The following is a 15,837-nucleotide window of genomic DNA, read 5'->3' as shown; positions in this document are numbered from 1 at the left end:
CACGATCTGGCAGACCTCGTGTGACCACGCCCGCACAAGATCGCAACATCCGGTTACGTCACCTTCGGGATAGGACCACCACTGCGACGGCTACTGCCTCAACCATACCAGGGCTGCGTAGGATTTCCGATCAGACCGTACGCAACCGTCTACGAGATGCAGAAATCCGACCTCGACGATCAGTCAGAGACGTCATCCTCACCCAGCAACATCGTCAAGCACGGCTGCAGTGGACTCGAGCACATCGGGTATGGCCTCATCGACGATGGAGGCATGTTTGGTTCAGCGATGAATCACGTTTTATGCTTCGTAGGCAGGATGGAAGGACCCGTGTTTACCGTCGCCAAGATGAACGTTTTGCAGCAAACTGTGTGCAGGATGTTGACAGATTTGGTGGTGGCAGCGTCATGATGTGGGCTGCCATCGCCTACAATGCCAGAACAGACCTTTTGCACATTCGAGGGAATCGTACGGCTCAACGATACGTCGACGAGATTCTTAGGCCCCATGTGCAACCCATCATGGTGAACGTCAACGACGTTTTTCAACATGACAACGCCCGTCCTCACACAGCCCGACTCACCACTGTCTTCTTGAAACACCACAACATCAACGTTCTTCCCTGGCCCTCCAGATCACCAGATTAAACCCCATCGAACATCTTTGGGACGAGTTGGACCGACGTCTGCGACGGCGACAACCTCAACCACAGACTCTACCTCAGCTTGCAGCAGCTTTGAGGCTGAGTGGACAGCCATTCCACAGGATGTGATTCGTCATCTCATCACTTCCATGGGCAGGAGATGCCAAGCAGTTATTGATGCTCACGGGGGGCATACTCGTTATTGACGTTGAGTGACGTTAAACTTCACCTAGTAAGCGTGGACTTCGCCTTTGCAGACTTTGGATGTTCAGCAGTGAATGTGCAAAGTTTCACACGTCATACAGAACTACCCGGAATAAACTTGTTAACAATTTGTCTCATATTTTGCCTTTTGCGTTTCTTTTTTTGAAGAGTATATGTTAAAGGAAACCCAACAGTTTTAAAAGAGACAAGAAGTATAGTTTATTAATTTGAACTAACCTGAATGTACTTTGACAAAAGGAACAAACGATATCTCGAGTACGAGGACCAGACGATTACTGGAAAGCAGTATACGACTGCGGTACATCAATGACAGTGTGAGTGAAACAGAGAAATGTAGTTTGATTTTACAATAAAATTCTAAAATAACTAAATAAGGCTAAGTGGACTTTTGACAAAAAAAGAATTATATTATTTAATCTACTTACTACTTTTCATAATAAGAACAAGCCTGCATTAATTTAACAACTACATTCTTGAGTAAACAAAAATCTGTTAACAATAGTTTTCCTTTCCAGGGAACATTTAAAGTTTTCACATAAGTAACAAAGAAAGACGTACACAGTGGTTATACATAAACGTCAATGTACTTTTATCTCATAAAAAAACAAAAATACATACAGCATATTTTATGTATGGTCTAGAAGATTACTGATTTCTATTACTTACATCTCAACCACGTTATACTTATTAAGAAATTGAGATAACGTAAATGGAAGAAACATTCCATTTCATACATTTGATTAATATTTAACTTTAAAAAAATGTTAATATCTTGTTGTTGTCTATTCAACCATTTATACCATTAAAAAGTGTCCACATGACGGTTATGAAACATTTATTTATACTTTAAAATTAATTGCTAGCTGAAAACCAGATGTTTTGTTTTAATTGGATAATAATAAATGCGTTATATATATACATCTATATTGTTCATACGTCTATATCAGATATTTGATATAGTGTAAAGTAGCTTTGAAACCAATGTCGATTCAAGAGAAAATGTCGAAATACCTAATAACTACAGATATTAATTAATAAACAATTTAAAAACAAAAGAATATGTTCAGTTTGGTTTCAAAGTATCTTTTTTAATTCACTTACAGCGGGGTTTTAGATTACACTAGTGTTTGGGTCGTTCATCAGTCAATTCTAATTTTATACAAGTTAAAAACAGATACAACAACAAAATCAGACTGCAATTCATAATGTGTTTACATTGAAATTGTTAATGTTGACAATTTATAGGAAAAAGCTTCTATGGGTAATAATTATGGCAGTTAGCGTTCCAACTACCTATAAAAGAAATAAACTATTTAGCTGAAACACGTTTCAACATTATTAATAGAAGTACTGATACAATTGATAGTACTAAGCGATTTCATAACAAAATATCAAGAATAATTTGTTTGCCAGAAAAGTATAAAACATTTTTGTTATGATTTCCTTAGGCAATGGTGTAAGAGTTGATATATATTTATATACAGATTTAAACCTTTGCCTTAAAGACACAAGGAAACCACTGTATTAAAATAGAATACATCACTTTCTTTCACAGAGAATTTAATTACTTCTATTTATTAATCATTAAAAAAACTTTAAATATAAAACTACTGTGAATTCACATGAAAATAAAACTCGTTAGGTTGAAACTATACAATAAAAAATTATATCTTTCGCTTTCCATTTATATTGTAAATGTTGGATGATAATCAAAATCTGCTACAAACAGGTGAATTAATCACTGCTTAGCTTAAATATTGTTTTCCTGCTCCACTAAACATGTGGTAAAAACGAGGACCACAAATTTGTTGATAACAAAGTTGAATGATATTGCTGATAAACTAAGTGTAACATAAACGATTTTGAGACTTATGATAGTCTTTGACACATCTCGAAATTAGCTTGTTAGGTTTTCGTATAAGTAATACTTTTTAAGTCTCACAAATTGTTTCAGCTAATAGTGACTGTTTTTGGATGCTCGCCCAAACAATCTAGGGATCTGCGCTAGCCGTCTTTAATTTTAAATTGACAGACTAGGAGAAAGGCAACTAGCCAACAGCACCCACTGCCAATTCTTGGGCTAATTTGTTTGACCAAGTAACTAGACTTGGCCTTTACTTTTATAATGCACCAATGAGTCCAAAGTGCAGAGCACAATTTTTTTTGCAGTAAAGGGAAGCAAACATTGGACCTACAGATCCATAGTCAGTACGCTACCACTGGGCCACGCTTGGCCTCAACAAATTATGAAAAGTTTCATAAGAGAAGAACCTTTATTTTGAAAGTTTATTATATAGTTTTTAAAAATAAATTTAATCATTAGCATAGCTTGTATATAATTTTCCAACTTCACGTTTGACTAAAATTATTTGTTTGACTTATCTTGTATAAAATAATACCAAAAAAACAAGTATCACAGAAAGTAAAAAAAAGATATATATAATAATAATAACAATGAATAGGCAAACAGAAATCTTTTACAATGCTAAAACAGGTCATGGTTCAGTTGTTAATATATTATTCGTAATATTCTATAATGACTGCAACTAATTAACAATGACAAACAACCGAGTTTATTTTATAAATACAGGTAGCAATACTTCCTTCAATGGAACAATATGACACACATCGCAAAAGTTAATGTAGACTGCTAATAGGAAGGAGCTATTAACAAAATTATAATAAATGTATGCACTTTTAGCAAACACGATTACGACTGAAAGTACGAGAGACAGAAACCAATTAAGCCTAACAACACTTGAACAGAATATTACACCCAAACTCACTATTCATATCTCATGAAATTCACTGAGGAGAATCTCAGATAATTACTAAATATGATGACTACACAATTTTAAACACAACACCCTTCCTTCCCATGTGTTCGGCATTTGTCACCTTTGAAATGTGTAAATTAAGTCAATAAATGTTAATTCAGCCTGTTCCATATTTAGCCAAATGGATATGCAACGTGCCTATAGCAGACGTAAGAATTCTCAAGTGTCTTGAGCAATTAATTCCACAATGTCTGAGATCAGCTTCTCTAAATGAAGCAATCTGTTCAAGTTGGCTATATCCAGCTCGTTGAATGTGTTCTGTGTACATGGGAAGTCCAAGAGAAGTTAGCCAGTCACGAAGACAACTGTAGTTTGCCTCGACCACAGGCTCATTGCACGAGTCCGCCAAAAAGTCATTTGGTATCTGAAAAAGTAAATAACAAACAGCAATGAAATTTCAAAACAGCAAGAATGGGAAGTAGAAACTTTGTTTTATTCCATCTGAATGCAAATGGAGTAACTAGCGATCAAACTGAAGGATGATTACTAATTTAAAATCATTGTGCAAAAGGGCAACCACCACAGATTAGTGTATGGACCATTTTCAGTAGCATAAAATGGCTCAAAGCTTGGATCTTCAAGATAGTGAGAAATTAACTGATAGTCTATACCAAGCCCACTCAAATTTTCGATAAATTTATGCTTAATATTATATATATGTAAGTAATGACATTAGCCTCAATTTATATTTCAATTAGTAATCACTAAAAGTACTTTCAGAAACTGAATCATTGATTAGATTGCAAAACACACAGTTGAAACAGGTAGTTTTACATACATAATAGTGAAAGCTAATTTTGTGAAAATTATCCTTATAATCAATAGTGTTTTATCCTGAGCATACACAGAGCGAGTTAGCAAGTTGTGGTAATAGCTTTTGGAACTTAAACGTATAGTTGGAGTTATCAGTTAACAAAATACACTTAAACTTTTTAAAGAGAATTTACAGTAATTTACTAATATTCTATTTTGAAACAGTGATACTTTAATTTCCCATGAAGAGTTGTGACTTTTGTCTAGAGGTAACTTAACTTTCTCTTTAAACAACAGCAAGGTTTGTTCAACTTTTAATAACCTTTCCTTTTTTCAGTAACATAGAAATTTGAAGAGTCTTAATTATCATATGTACTTCTTTTCTGTTCAATCAAGTTTTATACTCTTACCCACTGCTTACTTCTGTTGTTTCCATTTCATAAAAGTGCAATAGCTCAAGTCATTACTTGCTCTTTTTCTTTTATGTTACTTCATAGTTTGTTTTAGTATTGGGTTTTCTTTTAGAAACTAACTTTAGCTGGTACATTTTAATCCAAGTTTTAGAAGGTGTAGTTTAAATGTACTCACCAGGCTTTTAAGAATAGTTTGTGTAACTTTAGTTTTGGAAGATGTATAACATCAAGCAGTACCTAATTTAACCTAAAACAAAGTATTATTACTTTTTACAGTACATTCTGGTCTTAATTTTGTAAGGATGTTTTATATTTGTTTTCTTTTTGAGAATATTTTTATAATACTTGTTGGTGCTTTTTAATCCCATGTTTAGAAGGTATGATACAACATACCTGTAAAATAGTAGTCTGCAGTATGTAAGTCTGTTTTAGTACACATATTAAGTATTTTTTAAAATGCACATCAAGGTAAGAAAAACTTGTTTCAACAATAACATTTTGAGCAACTGCTCTTCTTCAGGTTTGGTATAAGAATGTACAAAGTCGTATAAAATAGACTGTCAGTACATTCTAATCCCCTGTCTGGTACATACTGTATAATGTTAACTGTTACTTACCCCTTTTCTTTCTTGTTGATGAAGAGCATTGATCCGAGCTTGATCAAGAACTTCAGCTACGTCATAAATATCCCTCTGAAGCTCTTCTGAATATCTCTGTACTAAAGCTGGTGGAATACCGCAAAACCCAGTCTGAAGGAAATGTGACTATTTTAGTGATATACATTTGACTGCTTAACCTCTCATTTATAAACCATTTTATCTCAGATGACTGGTATGTTTAACTGCAATCATAAAAGAATAATATCTAGTAAGTGTCAAACGAAGTTTCATTTAATTGACTGATAAGAATTTTCGTAGTTTTTCAATATTCCAGAAAAATATCTTTTTTTCTTTATCAGCTGAATATTATAACATGAAAAAGCAGCCTTGATCAGGTTTTATTCTTTAAGTATGGAAGCTTATGGAAGTCTGTGTCTTCTTAATTTTTATTCAAACATTTTCCCCATTAATTCTTTAGATCATTTCAGGATGACAGTGTAGAAATGTGAAGGATGTAGAGATCTTACAGAAAATTAAGCTATCAAGAAGCGACTGAAACATCTAATTTTGTACATTTTTGGAGAATAAGCAGTTTCTCTGTATGTACTTTTCTGTAACACGTAGCTAAATACTTCAAAATAAATACATTGATTAGTAATATTTCCATCTCCTGACCTTAAAACTTTCTTTGGTATCATTTTAAACATCATCATTTAAGAGAATATAAACAGATAACCACAGTGAAACTCTTTAAATTGTTCATGAGTTCGAGACTCAATAGCCTCGTCTTCTTATAAGTAATTAGATAATACTCAAAAAAATCTAAGTAGATTAGAGCCTTTATTGAGAGCTCAAAATAATCAAATATATAAAGAATGTTTAACAATGAACTTACCTTATCTGTGTAGGGCTCTTGGCACAAATCTATTTTTTCCTCTTCTAACTTATTGGTTACAACAGATAACAAGGTTAACCCTTGTGACTGGATAATGTGACGGGTGTCTTGCAATGTTCCTTTTCTAAATCCAAACTTTCTGTTCTGTTTCTTCTCCATGATTTTATGATCTCGTTTTCCAGGAACTTGAGGAGGATCTTCAGAGTCCTGCTGCTTTTTTCGGGGTAAAGTAGCACATCTAACTCTCATGGCAAACCCTGAACCACAGGAAACATGTACAGGAGAGTCCTGAGGACTTGATAGAACACACTTATTGTTCACTGGGCTCGTCAGTTGAGGAACTGTATCTGTTATGCAAGATTTGGACTTCATGGAACAAACAACACAGGTACAACTTTTAGAGTCCATTGTGCTTTCATCATGATCAACTTGACAGCAGCCATTTTCACAGCATGATAGCTCAGAGGATGCCTTCAGAACATCTTCAGGGCTACAATATGCTGTTGCTTGTGTTTCATGTTTCTCATTTTCAATAATTTGAGCTATTGAAGAACGACCATCATCGTTTCTTTTTCGCAAAACCACCTTTTCTTCATCACAAACTGGCTCATTACCAGTGTTGCTCAGATTGAAAGAGTAAGTAATTGGAATATTGAAACTACCAATTGAGTTTGTGCTGGTGTTGTTACAGCTCTGGGATGATGTTTGTGCATTTTGTTGTGGCAAGTAATCAGCATCCAAATTGTTCCTTACATTCGGAACTTCATTAGAAATATTTTCATTATTTGATGAGTGACCAACATATCCTACACAATGAAAATTATCAACAATCGTGGAAAGTTCTTGGTTAGTGAAGAAGTCATGGCCAGTATAACATCCAGAATCTCGTCCTGTATTCTCATTCTTCTCTTTATCAAAATATGTTTCTTCAACAGGTTCTTCATGTTCAGGGTGAGTGGCAAGACTGGGTGTTGCTGTTGGTACCAATATTAATTTTAAACATTAATATTTTATGGTTGAAAGATCTACAAATTATTCTCCTAGCCATAAGCATATCAGAATCATTAACTGTGATGACAAAATTTGCAAGTAATACAATATTTTGCTTCATTTCTTTACAAACATCTGTAACAAATATTTGTTACAACCATTCTGAAATTCCACAGACTAATTTTGCTTATGTTACCTTCATGTAGAACCACATAATATAAGTTATTAGTTAACATTCATAACATATACTTAGTATCTACAACAAAAAATTAATATACTTAATGTAAGCCTATGTATCTTTAGCATAAGTTTGCTTTAAGTGGGTCTCAGTACTGGCAAATAATTTTAGATGTTACTGAGTGCTGGCACAAAACATTTCTACCATATTTTACATATATAATATTAACAGCAGTAACTTCCAGTACACACTAAGTTTAATTTATACAAGATACAAATAATGGTTTAGGTGGGGTGTGGGTGCATGGGTGTGTAGTCACACACTTATCATGTTTGTGTCAAATTTTATGAGGAATAATTCACTTTGAGGCAGTAAACTTTTTGGATGACTTGAATGGATACCTGATGATGATAAAACCTTTTTGCACCATTGTAAATTTGTTACTATTTGAAATTCATATTTTCTTCATTACCCCTTGTAAAATCTCTAAACTTTATTATCCTGTGGATGTGGTTCTTGAGGAAAACAAAGCTTAGCTGTTTCTCATTTAATTTAGTATGGTAAACAGTTTTGATTCTCCAAAATTTTCAAAATGCTTCATTTATAAATAATTTCCAATTGTTTGTAGATTTTTGTGTGTAGAGAAATAAGATTTGAACAGTGATGATTTCATTTTTTGTGTGTGTTACACATAATCTAGGAGAGTATCTGTTATATTCAGACTTTCTAGCTGAATATCTTGTATTAGTAGTCTTTAATCACAGTGCTGTTTATAAGTTTAGAAATACCTGAAGAATATGTCCATCACATTTTTCACAAACACTTCTAGACAGATAAACCTATTGTGATTTAGTACTTAACTTTCTCAGTCTTCATTCCGAATTCCTTTTGGTAAGGTCTCAACAGTAATAGTAGTACTGTCTATCATTTTTGCAAACTTGCCAGATTTACTACAGCTGATATTAGCTATTAGAATATTATTTAGTTCTTGATGACCTGAGATCAGTACTTCATGTGGGAGTTGCATTCTTTTCATTGTTTCATTATGAATCTGTTATTTAAGATGATCTGAGATCAGTACCTCATATGGGAGTCTTATAAAAACTATACCTACAATAAAGTACTTAAGCATTATCTCTTTAAAATACTGATTATCCATGTTACCAAGTTTATTCTTACATGCTAATTTTGAATATATTAAAAAAGTACCTTTAAGTTGTAATGTTTATGTACCATTCCATCCATAGTCAAAAGTTAGTTCAATGTTATACAGAAATCGAATATAAAGACAAATAGTAGGCTCTTTAGTTTTAGTTTTAATAGTTAATAACTTCTATGTGTTTTTCATAATTCACTATAATTAATCTAATTCTGTGTTCATATTCTGAGAAAATGTTTGCAGTACAACAGCAGGAATGGATAAGATAGCATAATGAATCCAATGCTTTAGTTTTTCAAGGTCTTTTAGTTTGTTATGGCAGACTTCTGTTCTCAAAAAAAGCCCCAAAGATGAAAATCTAAAGCAATTAAATTGGGCAAATCAGTGGGTCATTTGAAACCTTCTTCCCTACCAATCCAAAGTTATGGTAAAATGTGGTTTAAAAAATTAACAATTTGAGTAAAGTTGGGTGATATTTCATACTGTTGAAAGATAACTCTTTCTAATAAGCCAAGAGATTCTTGAAGTTGTGGAATAAAGAACTCTTGTAGCATGTGTAGACACAAATTTCAAGTAATAGTTCAATCAACAAAGAAACAAGAACAAAATAAAAATTAATACCACAAAATAAAACTTACAATTTTACTACTTGTATTTATATTCAATTTTTGTTATCTCAAACAGTTATTTAACTTTATTTTAGGTATATTCATTGTCAGACACCCTGTATTATGACTCTAATTTCTTATTTTGATTTTCATTTTTAATGCTGTTAATCATCGTCAAAGAATAAATTTTTGTATTTTGTGTATTGTACAACTTTATATTATGATGTGTTGTAATTTGATCAAGGTATGAAATTTGCCTCACTTATTCAGTCTTGATCAGCTAGAAGTCCTATGGATTGACTAAAATAACAAATAAATAATCTAAATGGCTAAATGGGGATATTAAAATTAAACATTTTTTTCTTATTTTGTTTTGTCATAAAATATGCATTTATATATTTTTTTATAAAACCACAGTTGTGTTGTTTCTTTGTCCAAGCATCGTCTTTATTTTAATTTCCTAAATGTGGCTCTAGCTTCTTGGCCTATTTTTAAATACTATGTAAATCTTATTAATATAAAGACCATATATATTCCAAGAGTGATATAATCAAAAACTGTTGTTTTAAATTAAATAAATTTGTTTAATTTTATACACATATGCACATGCATATTTGGAATTGTCTTCCTTTGAAAAAATTCACATCTTGAATTGATAAAAATGGATTCAACAAACATAACATATTTTTGGGGTACACTCATTAAACCTTACTAGGAAGTCAGAATATTTTGTGAAGAATTAGTAAGAAATTGAGAATTTAAGACTGAATTTCATGAACTGTAACAATGTTTTATAACTTTGGTTTTACCAAGTGTTGCGATTTTTTGTCTTGTGTAGCTGTTGAGTGATGTAAATATTTAGATAAAAAGTAAGGTACTAAAGGAACACGTTTTTTCATTTTTATATTTCATTAGTTTTAGGAGGAAATATAATGTGTTAAACAGTTTTTAGTTTATGAAAATTTTCAAAACTTTTCAGTTATAAATGTATTTGGAAAGCCTGTGGACTTTAGCATAAAAAAATTATTGCTGGACAGTTGACACACTATTTCTTGTGTAAGTTACACATGATCAAGAAGCATGTATCCAACTTTTGTTATTTTAAGCTGCCTCAATGAGTATTACTGAAGATCAATTTGATACAGTCAATGTTCTGTAGTGATACAAATGTGTACAAGTTTTAAAATGCTTGAAAGTTATGTCTTCTCTATTTTCACTTATAGAATAACCAACATGGGTAATGTATTAATTTTCAGACAGAGAATCCTATTTTGATTTCAATATAGTGTGATTAATTCTTTGTCTCCATCCAGAGTTCTTCCTTGTAAGATATTCTGACAGTTTGAAATTAGTGATGTCCCTTGTCTTTTTGAACTTATTAGGTTAGACTTATATTACTTTTTACTTTGTTTTATATTGTTTTAGTTTCATTTCCTCAACTCAGTTAAGTCAGATATTCAGCTTTAACTTTGCAAACAATTTTGTGGAATACCTATTTATATTGCAATTACTATCAATTCTTTTAAAGTTACCAGTGCATATCGGAGAATACCGCACAGAATAATAGTACATAATGAAAGTTTTTTACAAGTATACCCTTATTTGTATCTATAATGTAAACTTAACAGCTGTAATCATATATCATCTACAATGTTAATTTATGTCTGTAAAAGCAAAACTGATGCCTACAAAAATAGTCTTTATCAGTATTGATGATAAAATATTAGCTATATCTATACTGTGTTTTAAACTAGAAAGTTAACGTGATTAAATCTAACAACATTTGCACAAGCAAACTAACCTTCACACTCCAGTAACATATCTGCAGCTCTTAGCAACTGTTGTTGATGATCAGGTTCCAAAATACCTAACCCCTCCAAATCTTCTATCTCAATGTCCTTGAATGAGTCTAGGTGTTTGTAGCCATTTAGAACCAAAATATGGGTATATTGCTATGAGAAAAAGCAAATACTAATAAATTAAATCTGTTTTATGAAATGTAACATGTTTATACAACTCATCACAAAAATTGCTTGGTTTTATTTTCAAGGGAAAAATTCTTTAGCTGTAATGTTTACATTATGTTGTAACATAAATATATGTTTCATTTCTATACGATTAAAAAAGTTTCTTATAATGAGAAAACCGATTTTAGACAGAAAAGTTAAATTTCACAAATGACAAGTTTACATAATTTATAGTAAAGAAAGATGTAGTCCTAGATCCAATCTCCATTCTTTTAAAATAATATGTACTATCCTATTTTATCTTGAATATTAACACAAGATTGGATTAATATTTTGAGCAGATTTTATTTAATTTGAAAAGGAAATATGTGGGCTTATACAGGACTATAAACACAGGAAAAATGATATATTTTTGAGAAAACATACAAATTTGGAAAGTAATTATTTAATGAAAAAGGAGCAATAGCAACAATTATGAATATGGTTACATCATATGAATTTCTTTAAAAAATTCAGAAACAAAACTGACAAGATAAGTTGAATGAAAATTACAGGTAAAAACTGGCTAGAAACTTGGAGGGGTGAATGACCTTCAAAGAAAAGTTTTATTCAAGTTTTTATCATCAAATGTTAACAATCAACTTTAATAATGACATCATTTTTGATTATTTGGTTTTTCAATCAAGCTGCCATTATAAAAGTCTAAAAGACAGCAAATGTTTCTTAAGGAAATGCAAAAAAATGAAAGTGGAAATGATTGAAGAAAACTAAGAATATGTCTGAAATGATTTAATAAAACAGAGAATATGTTTGAACAAACTTAAATAAACAGAGATCATAGTTGAAATAATTCAAGAAAGACTATTGTTGAACTTGTGAGAACAAAATATGGTTGAGCTGTTTAGGAAAACTGAGAATATGTCTGAATTGACTGGGAAACAGAGAACGTGGCAGAACTAGTTTAAAAAACAGATGTCTCGATTGATTTGTGAGAATAGTGAATATGACTAATTAGTTTAACAATAAAGACACAGTTTTAGAAAGCAGCAAAATGTAGAAAATACAACTGGGTTGAATTAAGAAAATATCTAAATATACTAAATTTTTCTTAACGTAATTTAAAAACTAACAAAATCAACTTTAAACCTGTTGAACTTCAAAATACTAGAATAGAACAAAAATTTGAAAAATAAACTAAAGAAACGTTCTGATTCTTACTCTAAGTGTTAGTGTTTTTCTTTAAGAATGCTAAAATATTTATGCCTAACCTCTAATCCAACCATCTGTAGAATGTCTTCTAATGTCTGTGGTTTCATAGCAGCTAGTGGAGCCAACTGTGTACACTTCTTGAAACGAAGTTGACGGTGTCTAACCTCCTTTCGTAGTTCTTCGACATTAATGAACTTAAAGCTGCCAACACGACCATGTAACATACCAACCCATATCCCTGTATTGTGCTTTGCTATAATGTCAATAACATCCCCTTTCTGGACAAAAAGGTAAAACATTGTATAGTCTCTTCATCTTGAAACAAAGTTCTATGTAAAGCAATTATTATCACTTATCTTTTAAAAAGAACAAAATGCACAAAATTAATTTTATTTAAAAATTATGAAAGTGTATGCTGAGATATTTCTAAACAATGAAACACTAAAAAAGTAATAATTTACCATAAATCTTTTTCCTTTACTTTCTCCTTTTCTGTCTTTTTGCTTTGAAGCCAGTTTTTAAACTAAGAAACTACTGCAGAACTGTAGTCATAAAGAGCTGTGAACTTGTCCCACTGACTCTAAAAATTCTTATATTCAATTGAAGTTCCAGCATCTTTACATCACCTCTAAGCTATTCCTGTAGAGAATATGGTGTCCATGCTCATGCATTTTTGTAGCTAACAGGTTCTTTTTAATTTTTTAAAATTATTCTTATTGTCATTAGAGTTTTTGAAAATCTCACCATAATCAATTTAATTTCTAACCTATGTTTAGATCAGTAAACCCAATGAAAATTGTGAAAAACGTAATTATAAGCTTTTTTATTGAGTGAAATATATGAGAATTTCTGTACTTATACATTGTTGTCCTTATTCAAATCATTTACCTTTCAAAGCATATTTTGTTGTTTTATTATTTCAGTAATACTAAAGAAGCTAAGTTAAATTTCTTTAGTAGAACTTAAGATTTTATGGCCGAGTGTTTAAAGTTATGTATCAGCAACATACTACACAAGTGTTTAAAAATCTTGAAGTCAAATCCAAAACTTCTCTGATATGGATACAGTAGCTGACAAATTAATTATCTGTAATATTTATAATTTTGAAAATAGACAGAATATGAAAACAACAGCCTACCTTAAAAGCAAGGGCATCTTTATCATATGGACTAGGTGTGTAATCAGTTAAGGCACGAGCTCGGCCCAAAAAAGGACCAATGTATGGAGTTCCCTCATCTTCTCCAACAGAGGTAGAACTACGGTTACTGCTTGATGGCGTCTGTGTTTGCAAACCTAAATGAATGGAGAAAAATGAGTTAAATAAATTCTGTTTTTACACTTCAATTTTTGTTTTGTATTAATGGACAATGAATATTTCTTAAACTTGTAATCATCGGAATATCAGCTGCTTTTTACTAAATTTTAATTCTCTGGCATTGCAGTATAAAATACTCATATAGACTAACAAATTAAATATGCTCAGGAGCTAAGTGTAACATATTTATCATATTGATAATTACAAAAAATAAATTAGTTTCAAATCTTGAATATGTATTCAAATTTCAGCCTTTATTAGTTTAACTTTTAATTAAAAGTTAGGTAAGAGTTTAATATAGGATATAAAGAAAAACATTAGTTCAAATATCAAATTTTTTACATAATTTCTACAACACACCTTACAACTGATCTTTCTGAAAATTGCTGTAGTCAAGTTCATACTTCTTGCAGATGTTAACTTGTGATGTGTAATTGAGACATATGTTTACACCATAAAACATATTATCATGTCTAATAATTAAGTATATTATTTGAAAAAAAACTTACTACAGCGAGAGCTGGAACCATTTTCACTAGGAAGACTCTCTAATGAACTTCCTGGTCTAGTAATTCCATCTTGTTGGTCAACAGGCTCCCGTAGTTGCTAGCAAATAACATATCTTGTCAGTACCTTATCTTTAAGTTCTTTTCATTACCTGCCCCCACCCAGTACACCATGGCTCACTTATAATTCTTGTAAAAGGAGAAATGAGCAAAGCTTATATATAAAGTGTCTCCTGATTAATAGATCATAAGGTCTGACTTGACACTTAATCTGTTATTGTAGGCATGAGGAGTCATCTGAACTAACCATGCACATTTAACCAGCCAACATACCTTTATGTTCACTAACTATTAACTGAAAGACATGGTGCAAAGAAACAATGTTAAATATACAAAGAGTTGCTCTGATATCTCTTAGGCACATTGCACTATGATACTTTTTACACCTTCCAAAACAAAAAATGCTAACTCAAAAAAAACAACATACTTCCATGGTATACTTGTTTTTATTAAGATAAGTAACATGTAAAAGTTATAATTTTCCAATACTGAGAATGTATTTGAAAGGTACTTACTTTCTCTCAAAAGATTAGCTATTTTCATTTGGTGCTGTCCTCTAACTGCAAATTTTTATACTAACAAATACCACAAGCCTTACACTCTTTTCCTATTGGAATTGAAAGATTCCAACATTTCTCATGCAATTCATCATACTTCACTTGTTAATCAACAGGAACATGACATGCTCACATGATGCATGTGGCCTACATAATTCTTACTTCAAAATTTGACAGAAGGAGCAAGCACCAGCAGTACTGTGAAGGAAGGATGGGAATTGTGGGATGAGGTAAGTACCTATCAGAATAACATTTTCAGTACAGGAAAATTATAAGATTTTGATACAGTACTCACCTTCTCTTATGTGAATAGCTAAAATACCACATTCAAGTGGAGGAGGGACCAGTGTAAAGGGGACACATATATCCCCAATAGTGTCTGATGAATATCTAGAACCATGAGAAAAATGGGGAGATCTACACCACTTCTGAACCAGAAATACTCTTCATCTTTATATATTATTGAGGAAAAACAAGGGCAGAAAATCCAAAAGGTAATGGGGTGAGAGTGCATTGGACCATTCCCAGCAGGTATACAGCATGCAATACCTCTTCTATAGGGAAACTGACATCCTATGAAGATAGGATAAAGACTATGTTTACTTCAACTCAAACTTAGGAGTTGAGGATTAAGATATGCACCAATTCCAGAATATTTCTATTTGTGCTAGGACTTAGATGGATTGGTTCACTCTAACCCAAAACCTCTTCTGCAGGAAACCAACATCCTACAAGGGTAGGATGAGAACACTTAATGCGTACATGCAATACCAATGAAGACTGTCTTTTTTTACACCAGCAGAACACCACCACCCTACTTTCAACTGAATGGTTATAGCCATCTATGTGAAATCCATCCAGGAGGGAGTCTCCATGATCTACCACCATAGTGGCTTGGAACTGGAAAGTGGCAAGAACTCCCA

General features: G+C 32.0%; 1 protein-coding gene across 2 annotated transcripts in view; it reads right to left on the bottom strand.

Moving 5' to 3' along the window:
• Window positions 1-1,433: 1,433 nt before the first annotated feature.
• Window positions 1,434-15,837, bottom strand: part of LOC143240507 (SAM and SH3 domain-containing protein 1-like) — a 188,298-nt gene continuing 173,894 nt past the window's right edge. For both annotated transcript variants that reach the window (XM_076483039.1, XM_076483040.1), the window contains exons 12-18: window positions 14,301-14,397; window positions 13,615-13,769; window positions 12,536-12,754; window positions 11,102-11,252; window positions 6,366-7,339; window positions 5,489-5,620; window positions 1,434-4,069 (exon numbers count right to left, since the gene is read on the bottom strand). In XM_076483039.1, the coding sequence (XP_076339154.1) occupies window positions 3,803-4,069; window positions 5,489-5,620; window positions 6,366-7,339; window positions 11,102-11,252; window positions 12,536-12,754; window positions 13,615-13,769; window positions 14,301-14,397 (1,995 nt within the window). In that variant the 3' untranslated portion in view covers window positions 1,434-3,802. The remainder of the gene's footprint in view (window positions 4,070-5,488; window positions 5,621-6,365; window positions 7,340-11,101; window positions 11,253-12,535; window positions 12,755-13,614; window positions 13,770-14,300; window positions 14,398-15,837) is intronic.

Source organism: Tachypleus tridentatus, chromosome 13 (genome assembly GCF_004210375.1).
Source record: "Tachypleus tridentatus isolate NWPU-2018 chromosome 13, ASM421037v1, whole genome shotgun sequence".
In the NCBI taxonomy this organism is placed as follows: Eukaryota; Metazoa; Arthropoda; class Merostomata; order Xiphosura; family Limulidae; genus Tachypleus; species Tachypleus tridentatus.
Note: the sequence above shows the minus strand (reverse complement) of the source record. Positions and strands in the feature narration are given on the sequence as shown.